Source organism: Lipotes vexillifer, unplaced genomic scaffold, assembly GCF_000442215.2.
Source record: "Lipotes vexillifer unplaced genomic scaffold, Lipotes_vexillifer_v1.1 scaffold988, whole genome shotgun sequence".
In the NCBI taxonomy this organism is placed as follows: Eukaryota; Metazoa; Chordata; class Mammalia; order Artiodactyla; family Lipotidae; genus Lipotes; species Lipotes vexillifer.
Window position 1 is genome coordinate 598859 of NW_006797916.1, and position 12648 is coordinate 611506.

The 12648-nt window shown below is 46.3% G+C and overlaps 1 protein-coding gene across 1 annotated transcript in view; it reads right to left on the minus strand.

The window, feature by feature from the left end:
* Window positions 1–2881, minus strand: part of HDAC4 (histone deacetylase 4) — a 221648-nt gene extending 218767 nt beyond the window's left edge. The window contains 3 exon segments of the mRNA XM_007469941.1: window positions 2668–2760; window positions 2763–2827; window positions 2829–2881. Of these exon segments, the coding sequence (XP_007470003.1) occupies window positions 2668–2760; window positions 2763–2827; window positions 2829–2881 (211 nt within the window).
* Between the last annotated feature and the right edge of the window lie 9767 nt (window positions 2882–12648).

Sequence of the window (12648 nt, forward strand, 5' to 3'; positions counted from 1 at the left end):
AAAAAAAAAAAAAAAAAAAAAAAAGGAAAAGAAATAGCTGTAGTATAACAACAGGAAACTTTTGGTATCTGAGGAATATTTTCAAACAGAAAGTACTCAGAAGATCCTGAATTTCAAACCCAAATAGGACATGCAAAGCCCAAAATTTAACCACAATTAGCGGAAAGAAACACAGCCCGGAGGCACCCGACAAGAAAACCAATCCTGCTACAAATCACCACAGTGAAGAGAGAGAGCAGCTCTGCACATTCTCAGAAACGGAAAGGTTAGTAGAAGAAGGAAAATGAAAGCCAAGAGGACATGACAACTTGGGTCTTTAAATAGTTTCAATTAAGTATAAGAACAGCAATATTGAAACTCAGTTAAATAAAATAAGCAAATCCTGTATAAATAAAGTTCCCTGTGAAGGCCGTTGCTATCGTGTGCTTGCCCTGGCAGGCACTGGGCAAGTCCAAGGGGTCTGTGTGTGTACCCCGCAGCTTCCCCGCCCAGCAGCCCCCCTGCCATGGTGTACTGGCCACAAGCCCTGGGTCCCTGGGCAGATACCAATCAGATTCCATATGCGCAAACTGAGAAAGTGGCCTGCAGAGCCTCGATTCTGTGAGGCAATGGGTAACAGTTGGCATCGGCAGCGAGCCTAAGCTGAACTCCACCTCTTCTGTCTTCTATATAAAGCTGTGTCAGCCATTCTCAAACACTCCATCCCTGGAGAGGTGGGCACAACGTAAGGGGGGTGGGAGGGGTGGATAAGGTGTGGACTCAGGTACATAGTGGCAGGGATTGGAGCCGGAGAAGGAGAAATTGTAAATGTGGATTACAACACCCCCGTTTAAGAAAAGCAAGATCTATACTGACCTGGGATTGTAGCTCAGGATGCTTCCAAAGAAAAACTTTAAACAAGCCACGTCCTCTTCAACCAATGGTGCTGAAACAACCGGATATCCAAAAGACACAAAATGCAGCTGGACCCCTACCTCACACCATATGCAAAAATGAACTCCAAATAGATCAAGGGCCTAAATATAAGAACTAAAACCATAAAACTCTTAGAAGGAAACGGGGAAATCTTCATGACATTAGATTGGCAGTGGGAGCTTGGGCATGACAGAAAAAGGATGGGCAAGAAAAGAGAAAGATAGATAAATTGGACTTCATCAAAATTAAAAACTTTTGTGCATCAAACGACACTCACTATACAGTGAAAAGACAGCCCACAGGATGGGAGGAAATATGTGCAAAACATAAATCCAGAATATACGGAAAACTCCAACTCAACAAGAAAATAACAAACCACTCAATTCAAAAAGGAACAAAGGACTTGAATAAACATTTCTCCAAAGGAGAGATACACGTGGCCAACAAGCACAGGAAAAGATGCTCAATTCACTAGACATCAAGGAAGTGCAAATTAAAACCATGGTCAGATACCGCTTCACGTTACTGGCATGGTTATTATCAACAAACAAACAAACCAACAAACAAACCAAGAAGGAAAATAACAAATGTGGGGGAAATATGGAGAAACTGGAACCCTCTGGTATTGCTGGAGAGAACGTAAAATGATACAGTCACTGTTTGGAAAACAGTTCAGTGGTTTTGCAAAAGTTGAACAGAATTCCCATAGGACCCAGCAGTTCTATTCCTAGGTATCTACCCAAAAGATGCAGAAGCAGAGAGTCTGACAGACAGGTGCACATCAATGTTCACAGCAGCGTTATTCACAACAGCCCAAAGTGTCCATCAATGGATGAATGGATAAACAAAATGTTATCGATACACACCATGCAATATCATTCAGCCTTAAAAAAGGCATGAAATTCTCACATACGGTACAACATGGATGAACCCTCAAAATACTATACCAAGTGAAATAAGCCAGACACGAAAGGGTAAATAATGTATGATTCCACCTGTACTGGATCCCCAGAACAGACCGATTCTCAGAGACAGAAAGCAGACCAGAGGTTATTAGGGCCGAAGAGGAGAAAGGAATGGAGAGTCACTGTTTAGGGGGAAAGAGAGGCCTACTAGTGGCTTCTAGAATTGTGTCCACAATACATAAAAGAGTTTCTGTTTGGGATGAGGAAAAGGTTCTGGAAACAGATGGTGGTCATGATCACACAACACTGTGAAGGCATTTCACGTCATGGAACTGTACACTTAAAGATGGTTCAAATGGTCAATTTTATGTTATTTATATTTCACAACAATTAAAAAACCATAGTGAACAAAGAAATTGGTATATCTGTTTTAGGTATGTATACAGTCTATAGATAAAAAGACTGAAATAATACCCAAGCATCAAAAGAGAATAAGGGACCATTTTATTAACTGATATGAAATAATCTTCAGGACGTAACGAATGAACAAAAAAGCAAGGGGTTGGGGAAAGGAAACAGATGCAGTATTTTTTTTTGACCTCTGTGATTTTCTCAAGAGCTCCTGGGCCTTTCCACTGGGCCTCCCCGAAGCCAGCAGCTTGCAGCCGGAGCACTGCATCCACAACACCGGAGGACACTCCCAACGGCCACCTGGGGCAGGTGAGCAGTCCGCACACCAACCCCGACCACACAGAAGACACTCCCGGCTGTGTTCCTAAAGAGACACACGACACAAACCCAGAGGCACACACAAGACACAAAGAACAAGGGCGACCACATCACTCACCAATGGTTCCTAGCAGCCTGCCCCTGTCTCTGGAGATCGCCACGCTTAACTCCAGCGATGAACTAACGGCCTTCCTGGGCAAATGTCTCCCGGCTCTGATGCGCGGAGCCCCAAGGACGCCCACGCCAGCCCGCCAGTGTCCCTGAGCACACGGCCCAGCAGCAGCAGCCATCCCACTTGGGCGAGCTGATGCATAAATGAGGCTCAGAAGCATCTCCTCCTTCGCGAAGGGCCGGAGGACGCAGCAGAGAAGTGTTGCCTTTCCCTCCTGCAGCGGGAGGCACACGGGGTTCCAGACCCCTGCTCCCCGGCTGCTCCGTGGGGCGTGGTGCTCAGGCAGCAAGACTCGACTCCGCTGCGCACCTGGAACAGTCTCTCATCCGCGTCCCACAAGTCAGTGTGACGGACACCTCGTCTTTGTTTTTCATTTACAGACCCTCCTTAAAAGCACAGTCCTTACCCCAGCTTGCGTGCACAGGCAGAAAACAAGCAGAAACTGAAGACCCTGAAATCAAGATTGGCTCAGCTTCTGGGCTGCTGTGGACTTGACCTCGGGGCTGCTGTTCTACCTAAGGGTGTCCTGCAGGGGACTGCGCCTGGTCACAGGATGGGAATCAGGATACGGGGCCTGGACACAACTCCCCGGAGTGCACTCTGTGCCCTGCGGGCGCCTAGAGACCCACGGCCCAAGTTCAAGGGCAGGCCCCGCCCCGCCCACACCTCCTGCGTCTGCTAGCAAGCATCCCACAGGCCGCCTGGGTGGCCAGCACTGCCTTATTAGTGCTTCACCTGCACGCCCACCACCCAGGGGCCCAGAAGGCCCGTCACTTCTTCTGCTGAAGGTGAATGCAGGCCCACCCCAGGCCCGTCCACCGGACCCCTCACTGCACATCCCTCAGCGGCTGCCGCCTTCCCAAGCCATCCTCTCACGTGCCCACTAGGGACGAAAGCTCCCCGAAGACTTCCTGGAGGCCATGATTTTTGCATCGCCCACGTGTAGCAGGGCTCAAATACTATCTGCCAACTGCCCGAATCACCCATGAAAAAACCGGAGGCCCAAGTTCTTTCTTCTAGTAACCCCAGAGGAGCCGTGACACAGACCCGAGCCTGCTAGCTAGTAAACTGGGGACTGGGGACAGCATTTCCTTTGTTTCCGGCCCCTCCTGATGACACAGGAGGAGCACTGCCAGGGCGCCCCAGCTGAAAAGGGCTCCACAAAAAGAATATCAGGATGAATTCAGCCCAGGGACTCTCGGAAGATCTCTAGTGCCGATGCAAAAGCCTTAGAATGAGGTTTACAGAACGCTACAGGAAGCCTTAGGATCCGAAGGGTGAGGGTTTCAGAGAGGCTGAAATACGCACTGAAACCTCACACACAGACGACCCATTGGAGGGAGGTAAATATTCCTGATGATGAAGCCATCGTATCAATCAGACAGAAGAACGGGGTGAAGAAATGCAAACATTCCAGTACATAAACCACATCTGTGCCCAGCACACGCCTCAACAACAGAATGTGCGTTTGTGGAGCTCGGTGCCCTCGGAGAAAGGGCCTCGCCACGAGCACAGCCAGCCGCCCCCGCTGCACCTCCGACGGTGGCCTGAGCTGGCCGGGTGTCAGGAGCGGTGGCGCTGGGCGTGCTGTTTATGTCGGATCCAGACAACGCAGGGTTTATGACGATTTACTGACGCAAGAGCTCCCCGACGCTGCGTGCCAGAAATTAATCAGGGGAGGAGGAATTCCTTTTAAGAAACCACTTGGCAGCCACTGCCCTGCCTGATGGGCTGAGACTGTAAGCTGAGCTCTTCCTCCAGGCCCCGGGCCGCCAGGGAGCAGCAGCCCACCCAGCACCCACAGGCCACAGGGTCAAGCTTGGGTGAAGCTCACGGGCAGGGAAACCAAGGGCCCCGCCGGCCCCAGACGGGGAGCCCTGCCGCAATGGCTGGCCCTGCCCTCCACTAGACAGAAGCCAGGGCTGTGCCCCGGCCCTCTCTGGGCCCACGCCACTCCAGAAGACCACGTTCTGACATCCAAGTAGACTCCTGCCGGCTGAGCAGAGCCTGCGGCAGGTTCTCCTATCGAGAGCTTGTCACGTTGGCAAAATGCCTCTCTCAAGAGTTGGGTTTTACACGTTACAATCCCTATCACCAGAGAGAAAAACGTTCAAATACACACGTTTGGCCCTGGTCCCTGGTCTCAGTGCAGCAGGCCTTCCTGTGGGCCTGAGAGTCGTGCGCCCAGGCAGGCAGGGGAGCAAGGCCACACCAGCCCCCGTCCCACGGACCTCTCTGTGCCCCTCCTCTCGCCGGGCTCCCCGGCAGCTCACAGCCCCTCTCTGTGCCGCCCGTGCCCCGGGACGGTTTGGTCCAGGCGGGCAGCTGGCTCTAGCTGGGGGACAGGAGGCCGCTGGCCTGACATGCAAACACCCTCGCTGGAATCTGCTTTGAGAAATGATGTCAGCTATCCTGAAGTTTCAAACATTAAAAGACACAGGTATTTATGTTTATCAAAAAGGGCCTGAGTCTGACAGGGGTGACTAAAGTGAAACTTGCCAGATGCTCTGGGCTGGGCGCTGGGCCCCCGAGGGCTCTGGGTGCCCTGACGAGGACGATGGCTCCCATCCCGGGCACACCGGGCCCCGGGCTGCACACCTGCCTCTGTTAATCCTCCCCCACCCCGGGGCCAAAGCTTCTTCCCCGCAGGTCCTCAACCCTCAAAGAGAAGCCAAGCGCAGAGGGAGGGGCGCCAGCCACCCAGGGAGGGCCAGGGTCTGCGTCCCACAGCCCACTGCCGGAGGCCACGCACAGAGCAGAGCGGAGCTGGCAGAAGGATGCTGTGAGGTCCTGAGTGCGGCGTACCGGGCCCCAACTCGGGCCCCCCTGTCACCCAAATGCCACCATCCTTCCGGCTGTGGTGGGGACGGTGAGAGGGACAAGGGCAGCCAGGCCTCTGCCGTGCTGCCACCCGGAAGGCACCGCCGCCGCCCCTTCACGAACGAACGACCTACCAACTGCCAACCCCTCCGGCGAAGCCCCCGCGTGTCACGACGGCGTGTCACCCGCCACCATGGGTGCTGGCTTCGGCGCCTCCCGGACCACACGTGGAGGCTTGTTTGTGGGGACTCCGGGGACCTGGACGAGGTACTCCAGAGGCCGTGGCAAGGGAGGAGTTCCCGTGCAAGAGCAGGAGCCACCCTGGCCAGCGGAGGTGGCACATCCCGCCTGGTTCCCAAGGCCTGAACGAGGACCGCCGGGGGTCCTCACCAGCTGCCCGGATACGGGCCTCGGCGCCCGTGCTGGGCATCCAGGGCTGCAGGAGGCCACCAGGAGGAGTGTAGCCACGCTGGTCTGCCTGGGCTCTGGCCCTCTGTGACCACCACACTCAGCCACCCTTCCAGGCGTCTGTCCACCACGAAGTAGACACGGGCTGCCATTAACCCCGAGGAGGGGCAAGCGCTCCCACGTCCGCTAACCCTCGCACTTGCTATGTCTAGGGAGGACTCGCATTCCAGCAAGGCAAAATAACTCTTTGACTGCAACGCTGTTTGAGATGGTCATAGGGCCTCACCTCCTGCGGGGAGGAAAATGCTGGCTTCCTTAAAAGTAGCACTCTGTAATTCAATTATTTGCAGGTAAAATCATATTTGTTTTTAAGTGATTTAAATTAGCAACTATAGGAATAAAATGTGCTTCTTTGTTATAAGCCAAATGTTATAAACCAAACACGGCATTTATAACCTGACTATATTACATGAAAAGCATGGGTTACAAAACAGAAAAGGTAAATTTTAATGTGGAAAAGCAGATTCCACCCACAGCCTCCCCTGACCCCAAAAAGCCATTAAAGGAGAGAAGCTGTCTTACACCCCTACCCCTACATATAAAAATTCCCAGGCAGTTATTTGCTGACCTGTGGCTTATTTCCAACCTTTCCAGCCTTGGCTGCCACGTGAATGTGAGAATCATGGAATCTCAGAGGCAGAAGGAACTAAAATATCACTTAATATCGCCCCCCCCCCCACTTGACATATGATGAAAAGGAGGCCGAGAGAGGCCTGGTGCTGCATCTGAGCTCCGCTCTGCCGAGCGGGGAAACCACTGCTGGTGTAATCATGACATTAATGGCATGAAAAGCAATGTCCTACAAAATATTTCTCAAGCTAAATCTAGAATGAATTTTCCATTCACACTGGGGGCTTGGTGAAGACCGAGGGGAGGGGGAGGAGAAGGCAGACTGGCCGGAAGGCGCTCACCGAGTGCGCTGCACTCAGACAGGGGCACCTGACATTTGTAAGGTGCGACATCAATCACCTCATAAAATATCCGAGGAAAAGTGCTGCAAGAGCAGCTAGAGGCTGCAGGTATGTTTCAGTCCACTTTAAAATACGCCCAGCAGTTATTTCACTGAAATGGAAAGGTCAGTGCAAACCCGGACGGTCACCTGGGAAACCTTACACACATTACGTGGCACCGATAAGGAAACCTCATCTTCCACTTTGGCTACAGCGAACTAGCTCATGTCGGGCCAACGCTGCCGCAGACTGGCTAACGTGAAAAACATACGTAGGTACTACGAAGGCTTTGCAGTCGGAGAGCTACCAAGGCAGCCAGGACTTGACGGGCCAAAACAAGAGAGAGAAGGAAAGAGAGAGGAGGGCATATTTTGAGCCCATTTTCCCCGAGAGGCATTTGCTGACACATAAGCTTCCACCAGGAGGGTGAGAAGCCAACCTTGGGAAGTGAAATGGGTTCAGAGCCTGCCAAGGGGGCTGGTTCACGTAAACCCCCGGGGCTCCCAGCTGGGATCCTTACATACTAAGAGTAAAGTACAAGGAGAAGACCGGCCCTCAGGGAAACTGAAATCAGACACTTCATAATAAAATGGTGGTTATTCCAACAAGAAAGTATAAAGTTCTAAATTTGCATGGGCTAAAAATAGCTTCAAAATACACAAAAGCAAAAACTGACAACGAAAATGAGAAATAATACCAATCCACAATTACAAAAAGGGATTTTAAAATATTCTCAGTAACTGACAGAAAAAGCAGACAATAAAATCAGCAGAGTGACAGAAGATCTGAGCATCATGATTAATAAATTTGACTTGACGTATACAGGACTGACAATCTTAATTGACATATCCTCTTCAAATATATAAAATATTTAGGAAATCGACCATACAATGATAAAGCAAAACTCAAAGAATTTTCAAAAATTGAAATTATAAACAGTAAATTCTGTGACCACAGTGAAATTAAAGTAGAAGTCAATAACAAAAGCAAAAGACTAAGAAATTCACAAAAGTCTTAAATAAAGAAATAAAATAACCCATGGGTCAAAGAAGAAATCAGATGTTATTCTAAACCGAATTATAATGAAAAATGACATTTAAATACCTGTGCAACCCAGCAAAGTCACGCATAGGTGAAAATCATAATCTTAAGTGCATGTATTACAAAAGAAGAAAATCTGAAAAAAAAATTCAATAACCTAAATACTTACCTCAATTAGCTAAAAGTAAAAGCAAATTAAGCCCAGAGAATAAAAGGAAATAACAGCAATAAGTTCAGAAACTGAGTTTTTAAAAATCCAGTAGAATCAAGAAAATCAAATATGGCTGTTTAAAAATATGAATACAACTATCCTAGAAAGTCCAGCGGGGAAAAAGAGAAAAAAAACAAGTCAACAATATGAATGAAAAAGATGTCAGTACAAATCCTACAAACAGTAAAAGATAACAAGAGAGTATTTTAAAAGCTCTATATCGATACATTTGAAATTTTAGATAGAATGAAAAAAATTCTGAGAATAACTAAACACATCAAAACTGACACGAGAAAAAATAGAAAATTTGAAGAGTCCTACGTCAGTTGGCGGTGTAATTTACAAATCTTCCTACAAAGAAAATGCCAATGCAGGTTTGCCAGTGAGTTCTTCCAAATATTTAAAAAAAGAAATTAACAACATCAACCTTATATAAACTCTTCAAGAGAATCCAACAGGGGTCAGCAAACAATGGCCCAAATCAATCTGTGGCCTCATTTTGTACAATTTGCTGATTTAGACTGGTTTTTACATTTTTAAATGATTGTTTAAAAAAAAAAAAAAAAGAAGAAGAAAACTAGGCAACAGAGACCATATGTGTTCCACAAAACCTAAAATATTTACCATCTGACTCCTTAAAGAAAAACTCTGCCAACTCTAGGAATAAAAAAGAGGATAATCTCATTCCATTTTAAGAGGCCAGTATAACCTTCATATTAAAACCTAACAAAGACATTTCAAGAAAAGAAAACCACAGGCCAATCTCACTCATGAATTTAGATGAAAAAAATTAAGCCAAATATAAGCAAAATGAATGCAGTAGTATAAAAGAAGAATAATATATTATAACCAAGTTGGATTTACTAAGAAATGTACGGCTGGTTAACATTCAAAAAGCATTCAAGAAAATTCATCACACTAATCAAACATAGGGGAAAAATCATTTGATTAACAGATGCAGAACAAAGTATATTAAGTTGAACCAAATGAAAGTGCCATTTTTGTAGACTGAAAAAGATCAAATATCTGCACACCATATGGTGCAGCCTAATATTTTAACACCTACTCGTGAGAGAATGCAGCAAACTAGGAACAGAAGAGAACTGCGTTAGTCTGATAAAGACTATTACAGGAAACCTACAGCAAATTTCATACATAACGATGAAATGTTGCCAAATTTTCCCTTGATATTCCAATAAGACATAGATGTTCACAATCACCAATTCTGTTTAACATTTGACTGAAGGTCCTAGACAATGCAATAAAGCAAGAAAAACACATAAAAATTTTTAAAATTAGCAACAAAAATAAAATGTCTACTATCCACAGACAGTATACATAAAAATCCCAAAGAATCTACAAGCTAGTATGGTAATAAGCCAAGTCTAAAAGCTGTTTACAAAGTGGTTACACAAAAATTAATTGTATTTCTAAATACAAACAAAAAAAAAAAATTTAAAAATTTAAAACGCATCCCCAAAAATGCCTAGAAGTAAATCTAACAAAAGAAATGAAAGAATTCTATACTGAAAACTACAAAAAATGTTACAGAAGAAATTAAAGAAGACCCAAACAAATAGAAAGCAATATCATATTCATGGATTGGAAGATTCAAATAAACTGATTTTATATGCAAATCAATGCAGTCCCAATCGAGATCCCAGTAGTTATTCTGTTGAAATTGAAAAGCTGATTTTAAAATTCATATGGAAATGCAGCGGGCCAAGAAAAACCAAGACAGTCTTTAAAATGATCAAAAAAAAAGCTGGAGGACGCACATTACCAGCTGTTATAACTAATTATAAAGCTCCGTTAGTTATGACCATGTTCACTGGCACACAGATTAAGGCCAGGAACAGACCCAGATGTGTGTTCATGACTGAGGACAAGGTGGCATCACAGAGCAGTGGAGAAAGGATAGAGCTGTTTAACGAATTGTTGAGCCAACTGAATATCCAAATGGGAAAATTAACCCTCAGTTATTACCACACATCGTATTTTTTTAAAACATCAATTCCAGGTAGACCATAGATCCACCTGGTAAAACAATGAAGCTTCTAGAAGATAATAGGCTACCTCCATGGCATTCAAGCAGGCATAAATAAAATGACCAGTAGTTGGACTGTGTTAAAATTAAGAACATCTGTTCATCAAAGAGCATCATTAAGAAAGTGAAGAGGCAACCCACAGACTTAGAGAAAACATCCAATAACCAACAAAGGACTCATCTCTCGCCTATAAAAACAACTCCTACCAATCAGTAGAAAAAATAAAGACAATCCAATTTTTTAAATGAGCAAAAGACTTAAACAGGCACTTCACCAGAAAGGATAACTAGCCGTATGATACACATACGACAATATGCTCAGCATCTTCGGTAACAGGGGAAATACGAGGTAAGTCACAGTGGCCAGAACAAAAAGTAATGAGAGTCCCAAGCACCAGGCAGGGTGCAGCCAGTGGGTCTCTCAAGAGTGTAAACTGGTAGGAGAAATCTGAGAATCTGTTTGGCCCACACATACCTTATCAAAAGAAATGTGGCCCAGCAGACACACGAGAATGTAACAGTAGCATTATATGTAAAAACCCCAGCCTGAAACCACCCAGGTGTCATCAACAACTGAATAGATCAATTGTGATCTGTTCATACAAGGAAATGTTACACACCCATGTAAATGAACAAACAACCCTGTGTCACGTGACCTCAGTAAATCTCACAAACATATTGTTGAGAGAAAGAAGCCAGACAGAAAGAGTAAATGTTCTGTGGCTGCATTAATATAAAGTTCAAAACCAGGAAAAACTAATCCAAGGTGTTAGAAGCTGCAAAGGAGATTCCCGGGGGCAGGGGAGGGGCCACGTAAAGGCTGCTGGGCTGCCGGGGTCCTCCTCTTCTCGCTCTGTGTAGCAGTCACAGGTGTATTCCTCTTGTCATAATTCAACCTAAGCACTGATGGTTTGTGCATCTAGAAAAAGATGCCTGTCACACTCCAGTAAAGTTCACTTAGGAATGGGAACCCTCAAGGCAGCACTGTTTAGGGCAGCAACAGTGGGAAGGCTGGAAACAAAACCCAGGTTCCACCAAGAGTGACTTGTTAAATGAATGATATCACATCCACGTACAACCATAAAAGAATAGGAAACTGGTTTGTACTAATTTAGAATAATCCCCAAAGGAAAAAAAATTTAAAAGCTGGGTGCCTAAGTATCTACAGTATACTATCATTCACAAATAGAGAGTGAGCAAGAGAGAATATGTACAAATTTTTTTTTTTAGTTCAAAGTTTATCAAGAGACTTTATTACAAATTGAGTAGACGGTACAGAGTTCCTATGTACTCCACCAACAACCACTGCACTCAGCTTCTGCCGTTAGTAACATCTGACACCACTATGGTACATCCTATACTGATATATACATATATCCTTCACTGAGGTATAGCTGGCTTCCAGTGTTTCAGGTGTACAGCAAAGTGATGCAGTTACACATGTACGCATATCTATTCTTTTTCAGATTCTTTTCCCTTATAGGGTATTACAAGATGTTGAATAGAGTTCCCTGTGCTATACAGTAGGTCCTTGTTGCTTATTTTGTCAATAGTGGTGTGCATCTGTTACTCCCAAACTCCTAATTTATCCCTGGCCCCTCCTCACCTCTCTGGTAACCATAAGATTGTTGTCTGTGAGTCTATTTCTGTTTTACAAATAAGTTCATTGGTATCACTTTTTTAGATTCCACATCTAAGTGATGTCATAGGATATTTGTCTTTCTCGATCTGACTTACTTCACTTAGGGTGATTATCTCTAGGTCCATCCCTGTTGCTGCACATGGCATTATTCCATTCTTTATACTGATACAGGGTTTTTAACTAAGGTCACCACTTGCTTCAGATTCCCTTGTCTCCCCTGATGTCTCTTCTCCACCCCAGGGTCCCACCCAGGACCCCACGCTGCATTTAGTCCTCGAGTCTCCTCTGGCTCCCCTGGGCGGTGACAGCTTCTCAGACGTCCCTTGTTCTCGATGGCCCTGACACTCTCGCGGGGGCTGGGCAGGTATTATCAGAAGGTACACCTCTGCTGGAAATGGGTGTCTTTCTCATGCTGAGACTGGGTTTACAGGGCAGGAAGATCACACGGGTAAAGCGCCATTCTGCATACACAAATTTATTTGAAATTCACAGCCTAGCATGAACACACCCTCATTCCACTGCACCAGTTGTACTGAACAGCGAGCTGTCACACAAAGAGCCCCGAGGGAGTGGGGCAAACAGGCAGCACCTCTCCGAAGACACGGCCGTCAGGTGCACTTGGGGCCTCCACCGGCCTCAGCAGCACCATATACACTCCAGGTCTGGGAAGGCTGACAGTGTCCGCCTTGCCCGAACCGACGCCAGCACAACTCAGCGTTCCCCACCCCCCACCCCCCACCCCCGCCTC